General features: G+C 42.0%; 2 protein-coding genes across 2 annotated transcripts; one reads left to right on the top strand and one right to left on the bottom strand.

Moving 5' to 3' along the window:
* The first annotated feature begins 1,930 nt into the window (after positions 1-1,930).
* myef2 (myelin expression factor 2) lies at positions 1,931-11,475 on the top strand. The gene is made up of 17 exons (XM_076731908.1): positions 1,931-2,109; positions 2,959-3,161; positions 3,918-3,970; positions 4,952-4,959; positions 5,134-5,227; positions 5,985-6,176; positions 6,267-6,420; positions 6,516-6,565; positions 6,657-6,717; positions 8,398-8,499; positions 8,980-9,024; positions 9,116-9,208; positions 9,326-9,421; positions 9,634-9,693; positions 10,293-10,477; positions 10,874-10,925; positions 11,079-11,475. Exons 1-17 carry the CDS (start codon positions 2,000-2,002, stop codon positions 11,240-11,242), a joined length of 1,722 nt encoding a protein of 573 aa, XP_076588023.1. The 5' UTR covers positions 1,931-1,999; the 3' UTR covers positions 11,243-11,475.
* A 187-nt stretch (positions 11,476-11,662) lies between these two features.
* On the bottom strand, positions 11,663-17,580 carry slc24a5 (solute carrier family 24 member 5). Its single transcript, XM_076731882.1, has 9 exons — positions 17,319-17,580; positions 16,785-16,964; positions 16,116-16,199; positions 15,742-15,845; positions 15,512-15,612; positions 14,460-14,743; positions 14,132-14,338; positions 12,819-12,920; positions 11,663-12,637 (listed from the first exon to the last, which is right to left on the bottom strand). Exons 1-9 carry the CDS (start codon positions 17,473-17,475, stop codon positions 12,315-12,317), a joined length of 1,542 nt encoding a protein of 513 aa, XP_076587997.1. The 5' UTR covers positions 17,476-17,580; the 3' UTR covers positions 11,663-12,314.
* Positions 17,581-19,092: the final 1,512 nt, after the last annotated feature.

The following is a 19,092-nucleotide window of genomic DNA, read 5'->3' as shown; positions in this document are numbered from 1 at the left end:
GTTTTGCTGACTGTTCTGTTTTACACCACCATCAACTGCTGACCCCTCACGACTCCAAACCGGCCGGTTGGACCCGCAAGTGATCAACACCTGCTTCACCCACACGACCCCAGACACACCTGGTGGAGATCCGCACTCTGCTGAGTGCGCTCCTCTAGTTCTTTGTTCGATTTGTTATGAAGCTAACTTGACATTTCTTCATATTTTAGTCTGGGGTGTTTCCACTGAAATCACAACAAAGAGGTTTTTGGACTCATCAGTCACATCTGAAGTTCTAATCTGGTTTCTACACAAAAATAAAAACCTACAAATGTGGTGAGATACTTAAAACTTTTGTCACTGCTACTCAGGTCACGTTCCAGTTTTAATTCATAAAGGAGGCTTCAACATTAACAATATGATTCATACTGACTTAGGTTGACTGACCGCTCTTTGTTCGCTAATCCCAGTCATGAGGTTAAACTTCAGCCGTCTTTATATGAATCGTGCTGCGTTTATCTGTGGGATGTATTCGATGAAAACAACTAAGCCTCAAGGAAATGTATTATCAGTTTATTGACCTGATTTTTTTTATTGACAGAGTAATACGTGTACTGTACATCCAGTTAAAGGTTAACTTCCCTGCAATATTACAGGTCAACCTTATCCATGGTCATAATGGATTGTTGTTGCAATCTGTCTTTCATCACCCCTGACTTACCAGTGGTATCTGTTCCTGAATGAACTGGAGATTTAATTATTTTCAGGAGTGAGGTTGCACCAGCTGTTGAGTTTGTGTCTATGGCATGCAAATGTCTAAGCAGACTAATCAAAAAAATCAATCTGTATGGCAATCACACACTTTCACAGAACACAGCAAACATCTGGGTTGGAGAAGCTCAGCTGTAGATGTACGTAAAATTCTGACACATAAACTCACTATCTGGACTTCACAGGTGCAGTGTGACTTTAGAATGGCTTGTCTGTCAATGATTTAATCTGAAGAGATTAAATGATTCTAGAGAGGGGTGAGACATTTTTTGACCCCTATTATTATTATCAATGTACCCTTTAGACTGACTCTTAAACAACTGCTTTGAATTACTGGCATAAACGCAGAGGGATAATGATATTTCTTGTGCAACATGAAACTGGTTTGAATACCATTATTACTGTCAAAAAGTTGTTGTCCTCATATCTCAGAAAACTTTTAACAATAAGGAGCTGGCTACAAGTTTTTTTTCCATTGGAATACAATCAACTTTATGTGATATTGGAAAGTGTTTTTTTTTAGTTGTGGAATCTGCACAGAATTGCTGAGCAGATTCTCTACAAATATTAAAGCATATTGCATAAGGAAAATGAAATTATTCCTCTAGTAGAGTAAAAGTGCATCAATCAATAGTTTCAGGGATGATGAATTGCCTTGGCTCATTGTACACTGTATCATTAGCATAACAACATTTTGCAGAGTATTCAGGGGCTTACTGGTCCTTGTAAACGCTTCAAATGTTGAGCCTTTGTCTTGTGCATCGATCAAACTGCTTTAATGGGTTGCACAGGTCTTGATATGGGATTCTGGGGTCTGGATGCTGTTAGGATCCATTAGAGGTATTACTTTCAGCTCACACTAAATTCATTTTCTCTCTTTCTCTCTTTTATCACTTCCTGGCCCCTGTAAGTGACTGCTAACCTCAGAGCAATCATGTGGACAATCTTTTCAAATATTTCTATTTTATTTGTACTTATTCTCCAGCTCCCTCGAGTCCAATACTTACTCAATTATATTCTATTCTACTGCATTCACTCAGGCTGCCTAGCAACATCTCCCAAATCTCGCGTTGGAGGCACAAATCTCCACTGAATCTAGTCTCCGGTGTGGTAGGGGGCGGTATGCACTCAAAATTGTCATTTTAACTCCCCAAAAAACGGTAGAAGAAGAAGAAGTCTCTTCTTTGCATATTTTGAACTGCGTAGGTACAAGGGGTATCTTGCGTTGCGTGGGGCAAAAGACCTCAACATGGCAGATGTTGTAACTCTTGATGAAGAGCCAAAGCAAGAAGAATCTACTGCATCCGTCAAGTCCGATACCGAGAACGCATCCGAAGAAACACCCAATGGCGTGAAAACGTGAGTGAAAATTGTGTGTTGGTCTGTTCGTCCCGCCTGTGTAGCCGCTAGCTAGCTTAGCTAAAATGGAGTCCTGCGATGCTAGCTATTGTTAGCCATGAAGCCTGTAACCTCTGTTATCAAACGTGGTAACCGTCAAGTACTGGTACGATAGATGCTAGTTTTGCATGTTAACTAACATGACGCCAAAAGTATGTTATAGAATTTCTACCTGGATTCTCAAAATTGTGCGCTTTTGTCCTAACGTTAGCGATCTTTGTGTAATGGGTCAACCTGACCTGGATGCCAATCTCAGTTGTGTTTTGCTAATGCTATCAGAATACTGAAATTCAACTCGTGTTAAATCATTAAGCTAAACTAATCTTAACGTCAGCCATTTTAGCTGGTTGGATAAATCAAGTCCTTGTTCTCAAAATACACGATCAGCTAGCGTTAGCGTCCCTGTTATCTCCATTCAGTTGGATGTTTGATTGAATCGAGGCGCTTATGTGGTCAGCTGCAAATGGCTCCGTGATGCTGTACTGTAAGCAGGTGTTAATTATTAAACGACGCTATTTACCGCAGTGTTTTCTTTGCCCATCAGACCTCACCAGATGGTAATTTTTACAGCATAAAGTACATTTGATAAAATGTCCTGAAATCACACAGCATGAAACTGTAAGTCAAAGTAAAGTATGGACTATTAAAGCGTACTTTCATTATAAATAATTTGTTAAATTTCTTATGTTTAGTGTCAGATTGGAACTTGCTGTTACTCACAAATGTATTTTACAGGTCGTTTAACATGCTGACTAAACTGTAGTTTTGATATAGGACCTTCTCTGACTTGCAGCTTTGTGCATTTTGTAGGGATGCGGAGGAAACTAAGCCCCCCAAAGAAAAGCATGATGCTAAAGAGAAGTCCTCTGGGAGCCGAAGAGGAAACCGTTACCATCCCTACAAAGACAAACATGGTGGAGACAAGAAGGGTGCTCATAGGAACCGGGTGTTCATCAGCAATATCCCCTATGATATGAAGTGGCAGGCAATTAAAGATCTAATGCGTGAGAAAGGTAATGTCCCCAGTGATGGGGATGGTGTCTCCCCTTCTCTCCAGCTCTTCAGCTGATTAGAAATACTTGACCCTTTTTCCTTCGTTTCCAGATGGAGCATCCTGCTTCTAGCAGTAGTCAGTTAGCTTGTAGTTTTTTCTGGATGTATTTAGTGACAGTAGGGAACCAACATAGTGTGATATTAGGTTATTGGAGTTTTAATAAATTTTTTTTGGATGGACACCAATTTAGTTTGGGCTGATTATGTCTGTGAGAAAAGGAAGATGCACTTAGTTACATTGTCACTTGTTTTATGGCATTGTCAGCTCCAAAATGTAACCTCAAACCATGAGTAGAATTGATTGTTGAATGATTTTGTTGCATCTGTTGCAAGGTGAATCTTGATTATGTGAATGAAATATTGTAATGTTTTACTTCCTGAATTATGGGGGTCTTAAGAAGCCTTTTTGAACGGACGGCTTAAAACTTTCAACTGCTATGATGGGAATCTGTTGACAAACTGATCATGTTGAAGTCTTTTGAATTTCCCAGGTTTAATGTAGCTGTGTTTCTCTCTGGCCTTGGCCTTTGGGTGTCTCAGTCACTGCCCAGAAAGGCATGGTGTTGTCTGGTGGGATGTTGGTCTGGGCTGACTGTTGATCATTAATGGGACATTTCCATCTGTAGCGGCATTGCCAAGGCCAACGGCGATTTGAAGACTTGGTGACTTAAATTCCTTTGTTCTTTTGGTATTTTTCCTTTGTATGTCTCATGTAGTTGGTGAGGTTACATACGTGGAGCTCTTTAAGGATGCAGAAGGAAAGTCAAGGGTAAGTGTTGTGGCCAATTTGCTGCACGAGGTTTTAAATGCCCTCAGCAGGCTCTCATTAATCAAGTGCTCTTTTAGGTTCTGATCCTTTGGGTCTTACCAAGTTACTGAACTGGAGATACTGTAGGTTGTGTTTAGAGCCTGATAGATGGCTAATGATGATATTCATTTGAAAGGGAGATGTCCTGTTGATTTTGGAAAAGTAGTCTAATGAAATTATCTAAGAGAACACTTTTGCTTTTGTTGTTGTCATTTTAATTGGTGTAAAAGATTGTTTGTTTGGCCATTTTCCAAAGGGAAATGTGGGTTGTGTGATTTGTCTTATTGATTGACCCCCATGTCTCAAAATCTTTTTTTTTTCTTTTTTTTTTTTTACAATTCTGTTATGACACAGCTCTCTCTTCAAAGGAACAAAAGTCTTGAAAGATCCTGTAATGTTTTTTATGTTTTTATACTAAATGGCAATGATGAATATTATAGATGCAAAGGTGAACCTTGCGATTTTTCTTTATTGCAGTGGTAAAACTGTTTAATCCTAAGTAATGTGCTAAATACATTTTTTTCTGCGTTTTTTCTTATTTTCCACTTTGATATTTGTGTCCAGTTCAAAACAATACAGTGTTTCAGTAAAATTACAGTGCGTAGGTATTTGTAAGTGTTTTTACCAAAACTTTTATAAAATATACATTGTTATTGTTTTTTAAGTAATTTTTTGTCAACATTGCTTCAGATAATGATAAAGAATATGTTCTTATTAGCATTTTAGTCTTCTTTGCAGTAGACTTAAACACAGCCAAAAACTTTGTGGCTCAAGCCAGGGGCCAAAATATGGCCAACATACACTAAAGAAAATACCAGAGGCATGTTGATACTCTAGATTTATAATGTTCTCGTGCTTTGTCTTGATTCTAACTGCGTTTTGTTCACTCCCTCGACTTTGGATATGTGTGCTACCTGGACACCTGTGATGCCCCCTGGTTAGGGTTGTGGGTAAGAAACTGCCTTACTTTCTCAAACTTACCTTATTATTCTGTTTTTCAGATGAGTCCATGCAAGCACAACATAAACAAAGCACAACATAAAATAAATATATATATATATATATTTATTTTATGTTGTGCTTGCATGGACTCATCTGATGCCGCTGTTTCCCTGATTCAACAGTGTGGTGGAGTTCAAAGATGAAGAGTTTGTGAAGAAGGCGATAGAAACTATGAACAAACATGACCTGAGTGGAAGGCCACTCAACATCAAGGAGGTAAGAACAAGTTATGTTGAAATGATTGTGGGGGGGGGGGCTGCAACACATCCACACACTGACTGCCTGTACACGACACAAGAGGAGAGGGAGGGACGTTACATTACGTATTTCAGGTGTCCTTCTAGGCTTGCTGGAGGCTACTTGTTGCATTGCTCTCTGGGAGTTCTTGGTACTGCTCTGTGGATTGAGCGTATTAAGTGAAAGCGTGTTGTTGTAGAATAAGCACATGTACATACACATCCTAATTGAAACTGCTGCATCTCAAACTGTGGGGCTCTTCAGCTCCTCAGGGCAGTATTTCCCCCACACTGGGCCCTTCTCATGTAGAGGACCATGTCAAATTTTCACTCGCACACTTGGAGCCCTGCATTTTTTTCTTGGAAAGCAGCAGATATTAAGTGTTGTTTTTGTGTTACAGCCTTACTTTCATAGTGTCCAGATTTCAAAGAGTGACACATCCGAACGCAAACATTTGTCGTCACCCTCCTGTAAATCAAAATACTTTGCAGTGACAGATGATTGTACATTGAGGTCTCCTCTTTGATGTTGATCTGATGCTGCTTTTTCACATTGCTCGTGGCTTTTCCATAGATTTAACTCAGACAAGGTTTGAAAGATTTGTTGGCAGTTTTTTTGTGTGGGACTGAAAATATAATGGATGCTGAGATATCAGTGGAGTGTGGAATTGCGTTTACCTGACTGATCATCTTGTTTGTCTTCATTTGGTACTTTTGTAATGTGTTTCTCATTGAAGGACCCTGATGGGGAACATGCTCGGCGTGTGCTGCAGCGCATGGGAGGAGGTCAGCATGGAGGTCGTGGGCAGGACATGGGGCCTGGTGGGATGAACATCCCACCCTCTATTGCCAACAACCCCAACATCCCACCTGACGTCATCCACGCACTGCAGGCCGGACGACTGGGCAGCACGGTGTTTGTAGCCAATGTGAGGACATAGTGTTACATTTTCTTATCACTGCTACCGATGATTATTTGAGTTGAGTACGAATGGTTGTGTCTTTCTGTTGTTTTGAAGCTGGATTTCAAGGTGAGCTGGAAGAAGTTAAAGGAGGTGTTTGGCATGGCAGGTGTGGTCAAACGAGCAGACGTGAAGGAGGATAAAGATGGCAAGAGCCGTGGGATGGGAACAGTGACTTTTGAGCAGCCACTGGAGGCTGTGCAGGCCATATGTATCCTTCAGAACTGGACATTTAGATAGAAAGAAAACTGGAAAAAGAAATGCTTTACAATTCTACCGTGACCTTCTCCTTGACTCTGGACTCAGCCATGTTCAATGGGCAGATGCTCTTTGACAGACAGATGCATGTTAAAATGGTATGTTATTCTTAGTTATCATATAACTTACGTTGGACAGCTGATGTCAACTTGAATTTTTACATTTGTTTTGTGTGTGTGTTTTTTTTAGGATGAGAAGTCTCTTCCCCCTGATGATTTCCGTCAAGTAGAAAAAACACCTCAGTTACCACGTGAGTGCACTGCTAGCCCCTCCGTCAGTTGTTGATATCAAATCATATCCATAGTAATAAGCTTAGTGAATTGTGTACAGCACTAACCTTGTCACTGTCAGAATTATGATACCCTCTGGGAACAAATGACTCATCTTCATAAACTTGTAAAAATATTTCACGGCGACGTTAGACAGGCCCAGGTGTGTTCTGAAGCAGTATGCTAATCAAAGTTTCAGTGGCTTTTTTCCCTGTTGATGTTTTCTGTCATTTGCGCTCCGCTTCACCTGTAAAGACAAGTTAAAAGAAGTTGTGGTTGACGTTGCAGTTAAATATTCAGTATAACAGTTGCTGCTTGTTTTTTACTCACTGTGGGCTCATTTTTCACTGCAAGTCCTTCATCTCTGTGAAAACAGCACCATCATGGCTAGAAGTGAGGAGAACTCAAAACATGTATTTTGTGCAGTATAACATAAATGACATAAATCATACAAATAAAGAAAAACAAGTCGTGTTTATCGACTTAAAAAAAAACTGAACAAAGTGGAATCTAATCGTACAACACTGGAGGAAAATGAGGGGCTCCACATACTTTACATTTACATTTTTATAGCCTTTACAAACCATCATCTCTCTCGTCTCCTGTCTCGTCTCCTCCTCCTGGCTGCTGGCTGCTCATCCTGCAGTTCGGTCAACTGTTTTTGCTGAACTGTTGTCAGGCGCCTGTTGTTTTCAGCTTAGTCATTCAAGGCTTCCCAGTTGTGCTGAGTAGTGCAGATTGCTGTTGTTTTTACAGGATCTGGTTAGTGCAAACGGTTGATTTTTGCCAAAGTTTTAAATGAGACATGCAGAAAATGAAATATCACTATTTCAAGGTTAGATTTGGTTATTTTTCCTGATGGAAGCATTTGCAGGATGATTCATTGAAATTTGAAAATCTGACGATAATTTATATTTTTGCAGTTTCTGAATTTGATAAATGGTGTAATTTTTTTAAACCCACTGTGTTGTTGAGTTCAGAGAGCTAAACACTGATATGGAAAGGATTTCTCCAGCATTTGTTTAGCATTTGTCCAGGTTGTTAATTGTATTAAATGGTATTACACATGCAGTAATTGAACAGTTTTTCGAAATGGAAAAACTGCATTTTGTATTGTTTCTTTTGTTGGTCGAATTCCAAAGTGTGTGCTTGTTTTACTCTGGTTACAAACATTATTTTGCAACAACAAACCAAAAAGAAAGCTGGTGATAAATCGCATGATATGGGAAGACACTGATAACTTATAAGTAGCTGTTGTGTCGAGTGAAAGTCCTCATGTTAAAAGGCCCGTCAGTCAGATTGCATTGTGGCGGGTGCCCATGCTACGGTGTGCGTGTTTATTAAAGGAGCTGACAGAGGTCTGATGTAGGATGTCGAAATACGCCACCAATTGAACAATATGACACATGGGTGAATAAATAACATCTGTTCTACCCAACGGCAACGCCTGTGTGCCTTTGATTTAAAGTGCGCTCTGAGCAGTACATCTACCATTCTTCAAAGTTGGTGCATTGCAGATGCAGTAGAGGATCATGTAAAGATGGCACAGTTCTGTTTCACTAACATTGTATTAAGGTGCAAAAGTTCTGATGAATGTCATTATTGATTTAGCTTTGTATAAATTCTTGTGTATAATAAACAATGTTCCTTCACCTGTGTAGGAGGTCTAGGTGGTATAGGCATGGGACTGGGGCCAGGAGGGCAGCCTATAAATGCTAACCGTCTGAGCGGTGGAGGAGGCATGGGCTCCATGGGGCCTGGAGGTCAGTCACCTGTCAACTATTTTTATTTGTGTCCTTACAGGATCTCACATCCTGTGTTGCAACACAGCCTGTTTCTAGAGACAGATGCTTATCAGGGAAGGAGATGCAGCACCACAAGGCAGCATTAATCAACAACTTTGACCATCATTCCGTGATGATTCAGATGCCTGAACCTGACAGACAGTTAATATGTAAACCATTCAACCATCAGGTCTTGGCTGGCATTTTCAGTACTCATCTTTTGACCCTGCAGCAACCTCAATATGGGTCAAAGAGATAAGACAAACAGAGCTCCTTCCTGCTGAAAAACAAGACTTAGGCACAACTAGATGTTAGGATGTGACTTTAATTGTGCCTAAAAGCACCTTGTGTAGTGTTTTAAAATCGGGCTACACATAGTGCCTTTCCATAGTGCCATATACCCATTGGGTGTAAGCAGAGTGTGTGCTTTGGCCCATCTGACATCACCTTCTGCCACAGGTATGGATGTACCAGGATGTGGTGGAATGAACAGACTTGGAGGAGGTAAGGTTTTTGCTGCCTATGAGTTTTCAGCTTTTTGTGGGGGGGAGGAGAGAGAGAGAGCTTTGTTCAAAGTTGGTGCTGCTTTTGACAGGAATGAGCGGCGGGGGCTTCGGGGGAATGGATAGCATGGGCAACATGGGCAGCTTTGGAGGGAGAGACATGGCCCCAGTGGGCAGGATGGGAGGTAAGAGAGTGCATTCACTCCTCAGTTTGAGGATGTTTTACTGTGAACACTGAGGTGCACCTTTGTGCTTTTGGTAACTTGAATCTAAGGTTGTGTTTCTTTTTTTCTTCTGTTGAGATATGTACCGGTCAGGAATGGGTGGAATGGATCGGGACTTTGGCCACAGTGACATGCCAATGAATCGTGGATTTGGGGACTCTTTTGGAGGAATGGGTAAGTGATGCTCTGACCTCAGACAATCCTGAGTTCAGTCATACTTAAACATCAAACACAGTGGAGGTTACACACGTTCCCCTGTGGAGTTTGGTTTGGCGTTATGATGGGTCGTGTGCTGATCTGTTTGTGGCTGACTGACTGTGTTTACTGCTGTTAAATTGTTGTTATGGTCTAATCTAACATGCACCAATTTCATTCTCTCCTTTTAGGTGGAGGTTTTGGAGGAGGCATGGGCAGTGGTGGCATGGGCCACATGGGGACTGGATTAGGTACATGAAATACTCACAGTTAGCTCTGCAGCAGAGCCACTGGCCGCTGACATTCAAAAGTTACTAGCCCTTACCGGTTTACAGTCTGGTGACAGTTTATGTAGCCAATCGTGTAAACCGAGTGGGCGGCGGCTCCGCACAGTCTGTGCACCCAAGACCTACTGCTTTGCACTTGACATTGTGTGATTAAAATAGGCCCCTGGAGTTGTACGCAGAATACAAAATGGGAAAAGAGTGTTAGAGAAACTGATTCTGTTCCTTGTGAGGTTGCTGGTCATTAAGAATACGAACTGATCTGAAGTCTGCTTTTCCTGTGTAAGCAATGTCATGGTGACATTGGGCTCGCTGACAGCTACGGTTTTCAAGTGATGGAACACTAATATAATTTTACAGATTTACACAATTCAGTTTGATGCAGTGGGGCTAAATTATGAGAAGTTATGTGTAAGATTATAAAGTTTGGTGTATGCAGATATTGTGTCATTTATGTAAACGTGTGATCAGGCATTGCAGGGCTGGAACTGCTACATGCTGCCCAGTTACAGCACATTAGAGTTCCTCTCATTTTATCAATGTGTGTGTGTGTGTGTTTATTGCAGGAGGTGGTATGGGCAATATGTCGATGGACCGGATGGGCTCCGGCTTTGACCGTATGGGCATGTCAGGAATGGACATGAACCGTGGCTTTGGTGGCTATGGAGGTGGCGGAACGGGCCACATGGGTGCAGGCATGTCTGACAGAGGCTCTGGGTCCAAAGCAGGCTGTCAGATCTTTGTGCGAAATGTAAGTGTGGGATAAAAAAAAAATCTATTAGATAAGATAGGATTTATCTGTAAGACCTCCACACTGATTTAATGTCATTCATAAATTCATTTTTTAATGCGTTGATGCCCCAGTATTGATTGAAGTTTTAATGGGACGCAGCCCAGTCTTGTTGTGCATAATATAAATGGTAATGATGATGTAAATGAGTGATCCAGGGTTGATTTGTTTAGATTAATGAACTGGTGCTGTACTTCACAGTAGGGTTTTGATTGCTGGCGTACTTCCCTCTGAGTCTGACTCTTTCCGTGGTGTATTTGTACGATATGATTTATTGATGCACTCATCTTTCATCTAGCCTCAAATATGTTAATGTTGACAAACATACGGACTGAAGTGTACGTTTCTGTGTTGCAGCTATCTTATGATCTGACATGGCAAAAGTTGAAAGAGAAGTTCAGTCACTGCGGTAAGTCTTCAGATTAGTACGAATTCTATCTGAAAGCCACTTCTCACTGACGTTTAATCACGAACGCCAGCATGACGTGTTTAACATTCATCAACGCCCTGTGAAACGTGGTGGTTTCAGAATGCATTCATTTCTCTTTCTTGTCCACTTCAGGCCAGGTAATGTTTGCGGAGATCAAGATGGAGAACGGAAAGTCAAAGGGCTGTGGAACAGTGAGATTTGACTCTCCAGAGAGCGCCGAGAAGGCCTGCAGGATGATGAATGGAACCAAGATCAACGGCCGAGAGGTGGACGTCCGCATCGACCGCAACGCCTAGAGCTTTTGTAGAAGTCCTGCTAACACACTTCCACATTCAGCCCTCTTGCCAATGAGCTTTTGTTTTGTTTTAAAAACACAATTACTTCATATCTCCATGTGTCCACATTTCTTTTTTTTCTTTTTTTTTTTTTTTGTTTATATATATACTACATAGCTCTTATCTTTGTTTTGTAAACCCTTCTTAATTTGTCAGGCAGTTTATTTGAACAAATAAACTTTTTAATTTTTAAACCTGGTGGTTGTAAAATGTCCTGGGATCAAAGTCTGACGTTGTTCTTGGCGTCGAGTAAAGTGAACTGAAGGTGGTCTATTCAGTGTCATTGCTCAACACTGCCGTACAGTGGCCTCCTGAAAGGATCTCAGGAAGCGCTTTAAAGTCTCAGATTGGTGGTACTTTTTGTTCAGTAGGACAGGATGATCACTTTTATTGTTACAAAATCTAAATGTAGGTCAGTGTCTGAAGTCCACGTGAGATTCTCGTTAACTATAAGAACACGTGATGACCTGAAACAAGCAAGACGAGTGGAATATTTTTTTTTTTTTTTTTTTTACCATTTTACCTCCCCAACTTCCCCTTTGCAGACAATAAGGCCTCGCTCATAAAAGCTTATCAGAGTTGCATCTTTGTCTTAACTCACCCACTGACCTAACAAGAAGAACAAGGTCAAATGAGAATAGGTGACACCTTTATTACTTGAATCTGACTTGTCAGTTCTGGGTTTATTTGAACTCGGCAGTCAGTCCTGCGATGGCACATTTTCTGTTAATGGTTCTTGAGTAAGAAGACGTCTCAAACCGTGATAACAGATCATCATTGTAGGAGACTTCTTGTCTGACATGCACTTGAGAGATCTTTGGCACATTTACGCCTTCAGTGAAATATATTACTAGTAATGATCATCTATATGAGATGTGACCAGCACACGTCTTCATCTTACAGTATCTGTAACAGTATCGTGGGCCATGCTTCCTCAGCTTGACATTTGAAGATTTATAGGCTTAAAAATGTTTTTGGACTGTTGTTCCCGGAGTCTCAGACGATATGGCTTCAGTCCTGCAGAGGTCAGCTCTCAGTCACTGCACAGTCTCACAGGATTATTCCCAATAATCCCCAGCTCATACAGGATGGACAGAGTAGCAAAGAGGATGTAGCAGATGAGAGAAATGATTCCCAACTTCCAGTCCAGCTTCCATCCGTTAATGTGAACGGCTACAAAAAGGAAGACGATGGAAAGGAGGAGAGTGCAGGAAATGAAGACCAGTCCAGTGCTGTTGACCTCGACGGGGTTGCTGGTGTCCACGAAGGCGGTCTTGATGAACCAAGGCAGGCCCAGGCACAGCATGTCAAACACATTAGAGCCCACAATGTTGGACATGGCCATGTCAGCTTTCCCTGATTAACAGAACACATGTTTGCATGTTGGAGTTATGTCTATATTCACACACAATTTCAGTATCTAGGTTAGTTATTGTCAAGTCTAAGAAGGCTGGTGGGAAAATGTGTCAGCCAAGTGTTTTGTTCCAGCCTCAAACTACATCCGGTGGATTCTACCTGATAAAATGTGTGTTTTTACCTTCTCTGGCCACCATCACACTGGCCACGGTGTCAGGTATACTGGTTCCAGCAGCAAGCAGAGTGAGTCCCATAACCGTATCAGGGATGCCAAGAGTCTCGCCTGTGTCAACATAATACCAGAATCAGAGGGCGCCTCCACATCAAGATAGGAAGAGAACATCAGCTGATAGTGGTTATAGGCTTAATGTATTACACTGGAGGCAGAGTGTAGTCAGGTTTTCAGACACACTGAGGTCATAAGACCAGACTCCAGCAGAACTCCACCCACGTAAGAAAACTCTAATCATCCACAAACTTAAATCTGTAGATCTTTTTGAGAATTAAAAAAGTGCTTTATTCATTATTTAATTGTTCAATCATATGTACCTTATAAAACCCAGCAGGCGTAATATGTGTGTAATCCTTGAACTGCTCACTGAAAATAACTACTCAGATTTCCAGTAATATAAATACATGACCTTGTGTCCTGTGACTCTGATCGGAGGCCATAGTAAGAAAATTTTCAGTTGGTCTTAAGCCCTGACGGTACCCAAATATTAACCACGTAATGTATTTTGAACGCTTCCACTGAAGAATTTCAATGCAGCTGATGAGGTTTTCAGTTGAGTATATGTCAAAAAGGATTAGCTGTTTTATTTATGCTTAACACAGCCTCCAAACATTTTCAGAGCACTGCAGGCTTTCACGTCTCCTCTGCATCGCGTGCTATGACGTTGAGGAGTTGCTAACAGCAGCCATAAATTCTCAGTCACACTCAGTACAGTGCGTTTGTACCTGCTCGGTCCCGTGTCTGCCCTTTCATAAGACTAAACTTTGCTTCCGCGTGAACCTATCAGAGGACTATGGGATAATAATCTCATTATACTTCTGCAGACCTACTGCATCACATGATGAAGCTGCCCTTTTTAGTCTGATCCTAGGTCAGTTTCATAGTTTACATCTCTGTTGTAGATACATGTAAAGCTGTTCTTGGAGCCGGGCCTATGGCTCCACAGGGCTCACATGACTGCTTCCTTCAGGGTGAAGCAGGCTGTAATCCTGCTGCGGCTTGGTAGGCACATGGCCCACTGGAGCTACAATAACCCCCCTCTTAACTTTCCAGGACAATGGCATCTCAGGAATTAGCCAGCAGACCAACATGTGATTCTACTCTGCAAATGAGACATTTTTTCTCACAAGTTTCAAACACTTGTGATCCACAAAGCTCCATAACCCCCCTGGACTGATTCCCACCTGCGACTCAACTGAAAAGGCTTCAGAAAGACACAGATTTTACTCATCACAAGGTGCAAAGCTCCAAAAAGATCTTACCGACCACCGTCACCATCCACACCAGGATGTAAGTGAAGCCTGAGATCCAGACAGCCGACATGAGGAAGGTCACCATGAACCATTTCTTCCAGAACCTTCTCCTGCAGTCAGGGATGGTCAGGAAAAGCAGAGCGATGATGGGCAGAGACAGAACCCAGAGGATCCGTTTCAGGTCGCTGTCCGGCACGGCAAACACATTTTTGTGCTCTGCTGGGCAAAAACATGTATAAGCAAATGTGTATCCCATCAAGAGGCGTCATATAAATGAACACATCATGTTGAAAGTACTGGAAAACTGCTCTTATGGCCCTAAAATATGTGTTTTTACCATCAGGAATCTCATTGAGTCCATGCAGGCTGAGGGACAGGTGAGAGTACCCTGAGTCGTCCTGGAAGATCCCGCTGTCTGTCCTGGAGCGACTGTGGACTCGCAGACTGGTGTCTTCGCTCCAGCCCATCAGAGGCTGTGTCTCCGTCTTCTCGCTGGATCCTTTACCCAGACAGGTGCAGCAAGGGCTCACCTTCCTCAGGACGAACTCACTGATGCGAAGGTCGAAGCACAGAACCACAATGTAGACGCCGTAGACCAGCAGCAGACAGGCAGCGTCGTACCTGGACGCAAACAACACAGTCTGAGCATGAAGAAGCACTGCTGACCTCGGGGACAGACACACTGTGAGCGATGAACAGTTTCAATGCAAGTTCCACTTATTAAGTCATTCAGCCAAAAGTCCATGGCCTGCTTCAGTGAATGGAACTCGCTCAGGTGTCGTCACATGACCGAAATACAGGACATGTGACAACATGTGAAGAAGTTGCTGAAGAGGGTTGTGGAATACGGTTGAAAGCTCTGGTAATGTCAGGTTGCTGTTAGAAAATTTACCACAGAACACGTATGTGTATAAATGATCTCTAAACGTGTTCTGATTGGGCTTTAAAAAGCCTAAAACCTTTTCATCTTGACATCTTTATATTTGGGTTATTTCTTGATGACAGTCTGGTTTTGATCTCTCTTGTTATCTTGCAAGATATCTTAAGCACAATAAAGCTGTGCTCTTTGTCAACTATTGGTACATCTTCCTGTCAAACATAATTAATTCCACTGCACGTGACAATCTTCCATAAAAGCTGAAAGCTACTGCAATCGCTGTGTTTATCATGCGATACCGCAGGATTTAAGGGACATTTATAGCTCTTTACTGCCCGTGCGATAAACGTCAGTGAGTCATGGCGGTGTACGACGCTGTGATTTTGCGTTCTGTTTTCATTTGTTGTTCTCAGTGTCACAAGACGCAATAAACATCTTTTACAACCTCTTTGTACAATCTGACATGTACAGTCTGAAGATCAGGAAAACTTAATGCACACAAATGCACTCACCAGTAAACCTTGTTATCAGAAATGATGGCAATGACGGCAGAAACACTGATGCCATACGCCAGACAGTCCCTGAACAGTGGCCAACAGGTGAGTCTGCCTGCCTGATAAAGGAACAAAACATCTGCTTTACAGCTTGTACCATGAACAAATGATCCTCCTGCTTTGACCCAGTACAGATGCTGCTCTTGTGTACAGGTAGCAGTAGTTGGGTAATCTTTGTCTGAATGTACCATAGAGGCCAAGAGTCCACACGCAGCACAGATTCCAAGCAGGTTGTACACTGCCGATCCCACGATGGTGCTGACCCCGATGTCTCCTTTCGTGACAAACACACCTGACACACACACGAAGAGCACATGTCAGCTTTGAGGACAGCGACAGCGAGGAGGCACTGACAAACAAGTGGAGGAAATACAAGCAAAATAACAAAGTGCCGGGAGGAGAAATGTCCTAATCTAAGGCCACAGTCCCTTTCTGTTCCCATATGGCCGTGAAGTCACAGTTCATCAGGTTGGGAAGGGGCACAGAGGCAGTGATGATGATGCTGGTGTCATCATCGTCAACACTGCTGGTTGTAATTATTCTAATATTAATGCATGATTACCCAGAAAGGCTGTGACCAGCTCAGGTGCAGAACTCCCAGCTGCCATAAAGGTGGCTCCTGCTACATCCTGAGACAGCCCCAGACCTGAGAGAGAAACAAGAAACCGCTGTGTACAAAATAATAGAAACACATACGACATGCTGTCTAATTCAACAATAGCACAAACTACAACCTAAAAACTACCAATCAACAACAACTGAAGCTTCATAAGGGTCATATTAATTACAGGACTATGTCTAACAAATGGAAATGCCTTATCTTCTTAATCTTATTAACATCTTATTAATGATTATTCAATGAATTGATCGGTCGGGCGCCACTTCACTCAGTTACTGTTAATATAATTGTATAGTACACATGTACTAAAACACAGAGGGGAAACACCACAATCACACACCGGTAAAAGTTATTTCCCATTAAAATCAATCAGTTGTACATATTGCAGAACATGTTTTATAGATTTACACCATCTGTCTGCACATTCAGCAATCCTTAAAAGTCCTGTAAGGCGCAGTCTTGTGAGGTTTGTCCAACACTTTAATGTTTGTTGTGCAAAGCAACTTTCACTCCTGATTTAACATTCTTATTAAAATGTCTCCAGCCTACAGTATGACAGGTCATGTAATGATGCAGTGACCCCCCCCCCCCCCCCAGCTTCGTGTGACTTACGTTCACTGATGACTTCTAAGGATGGGAGGAAGTAATCGTCGCAGACTATCGAGACAGCCAGCAGCATGTAGAAAATAAGCATGAAATAAATGACGAGCCCTCCATCCTTCCTCTCCTGCACCGTGAAGAAGCCGTCAGGAAACTCAGAGGACTGTGGTGAGATGCACTCTGTCTCATTCTCTGCAACACACACACACACACACACACACACACACACACACACACACACACACACACACACACACACACACACACACAAACGAATATCACATCAAAATCCGTCAAACCCCAAACAACCAGCCTGACCTCTTCATGGCAGTTACACGCTTCTCATGCCAATAAGACATGAGGATTAGCAGAGCAAACAAGTCTGTCACAGCTGCTGGGCCACAATTGATCACTCACAGGAAAATGAGCCGTGACATTTATAATGACACGTTAAACAGATTAGGAAAATAAAACAAATCTATCAGGGAATGTTGCGGGAGATTTTAAAAACACAATCACACATTTGATTTGCACATGTTTTCTTACCCAGAGCGCGACGCAGCCTGGCAGGGTGGGCTTCCTCAGCGCTCCTTGCTGTAAATGACACGAGGTGAACCGTGCAATATAAAAATATAACAAATCCCAGAAAGTAAGGTATGAAATCTTTCCTCTTCTTTTTCTGCAGAGCTGCAACCTTAGTCATGATCCCTGGAGTCAGTAAAGAAGAATTCGCACTTATTTCAAGGAGTCATATGTCTTCAGCCTAACAAGCTTGCAAATATTCAATGCGGGCTGAAGCTGCGCGTGAGAGCGGCATCTAACACTACACTACGACTACAAGCTGAAAGAGAGAGAGATTATTGGGGGGAGAAAGCATCTTTTAAGGTCCGGCGCAATCAAGAATGGGGGATCACGAGTTGCGAGTCATTCCAGTCCACTTGAACAGACTCCAGCCGGAGGCGCATCAGGGGTGTAATCCAACGTAAAGCCACTTTAACACGCTCCTAACACATCTTTCAGTGTGCAAAATGTGTTATTTCTGTCCTGGAAACCGAAATAAAACGCAGATTTTCACGCCTGTAAATGTTTAGACTCTGTGTGAGGACTGAAGATCTGCAGGTGTGTTTAACTTTTACAGTAATGCTTTGTTAATTGACACTTATCACCAGCTGCAGACTCATACCTTCACGTGCATTAGTGGCTGCAGAGGAACAGTGAAATGTTTATGCAAAGGGTTAATTTTTTGGTCACAGGCCAATAAAATGAAGGAATTGCAATAGTATTTTTATGGCAACGGTATTCTTATACTCTTGTATCTAATGTACATATATATCCTTTATTTATATTTTTTATTCTTTATCCTTTTTTACTGTCTCTTGATCTTTTCTACATCTCTCTTTTATGCTTTGCTGTCTGTAACAATTTTAATTTCCCCATCGTGGGATTAATAAAGTTTACCTGATCTTATCTGATCTTATCTTAAATACAAGCCTATAGTCTACACGGGTTCATATGCCACAGAGTAATCTCAATTTAAAGCGCTATTTACTCGATTTTAAAGCGCTTTCCTTTCAAATCCATGTAAATATTGACTATATCTTGATTTATCTTTATTTATATTGATACATCACTCATAACAACATTAATGTGACTGTAACTTTAGTTGCAATGTGTGTGTATTCAAACTTCTATTACACTAGACACTCACTATTACAACTCTTTGGACTCCTATTAAATAGTAGTTGTAGTGTGTGTGTGTGCACGCGCACAATGGTGCCAGACTTGTTTGGACATGCCCCACTGCCAAACCAGGGAACACGTGCGCACTTCCAGACAGGTGCGCGCTCAGGAGACGTGAAAGTGATGGACAGCGCGTCCTCGCCGCAGAGACAGAGCTGAGGAACAAGCGGTAAGTTACTTTGTTTATTTTCCATTTTTTCAGCCGGGCTGCACTAAGCCGTGGAGTTTGCGGGCGGTGAACCGTGCAGGCCTGTCAGGTTGTGTGAATGCAAAAACACTGAGCTGGATTTCTCGAAGATTGCCGGTTAATTCCTGAAAAGACTTGTTGGCATTTTGGCGTCCGCCAAATTAGGCCGCGCAGGCTCGTGTTGTCGTGATGGATGACAGTGAGTCAAAGCAGTGTTTGTTATTGTGAAATTAGAGAGAAGAGTGAGTAAATGGCGCCCCTGTGTGGTATAATTAGATTGGTTTCGTGTTTCTGTTTAATCACTTTTGAGTCATCTTGGAGTTTTTTTTTTTTTTTTTCTTCACATCAGGGGCGCGTGTAGCTGTGTGGAGCATCACGGATTGTTAGATACTG

This window comes from Chaetodon auriga, chromosome 1, assembly GCF_051107435.1.
Source record: "Chaetodon auriga isolate fChaAug3 chromosome 1, fChaAug3.hap1, whole genome shotgun sequence".
NCBI lineage: Eukaryota > Metazoa > Chordata > Actinopteri > Chaetodontiformes > Chaetodontidae > Chaetodon > Chaetodon auriga.
The sequence above is the reverse complement of the archived record's forward strand: the minus strand, read 5'-3'. Positions and strand labels throughout refer to the sequence as shown.

Excerpts from the sequence above, each read along its gene's own strand:
- myef2 (XM_076731908.1), top strand. The coding sequence starts at position 2,000 with ATGGCAGATGTTGTAACTCTTGATGAAGAGCCAAAGCAAGAAGAATCT. Across the intron at positions 6,566-6,656 it reads GACAGATGCATGTTAAAATG|GATGAGAAGTCTCTTCCCCC; the intron begins GTATGTTATTCT and ends TGTTTTTTTTAG. Across the intron at positions 9,209-9,325 it reads CCCAGTGGGCAGGATGGGAG|ATATGTACCGGTCAGGAATG; the intron begins GTAAGAGAGTGC and ends TCTTCTGTTGAG.
- slc24a5 (XM_076731882.1), bottom strand. The coding sequence starts at position 17,475 with ATGACTAAGGTTGCAGCTCTGCAGAAAAAGAAGAGGAAAGATTTCATA. Across the intron at positions 15,846-16,115 it reads GCTGGTCACAGCCTTTCTGG|GTGTGTTTGTCACGAAAGGA; the intron begins GTAATCATGCAT and ends TGTGTGTGTCAG. Across the intron at positions 14,339-14,459 it reads ACTCAATGAGATTCCTGATG|AGCACAAAAATGTGTTTGCC; the intron begins GTAAAAACACAT and ends TTTGCCCAGCAG.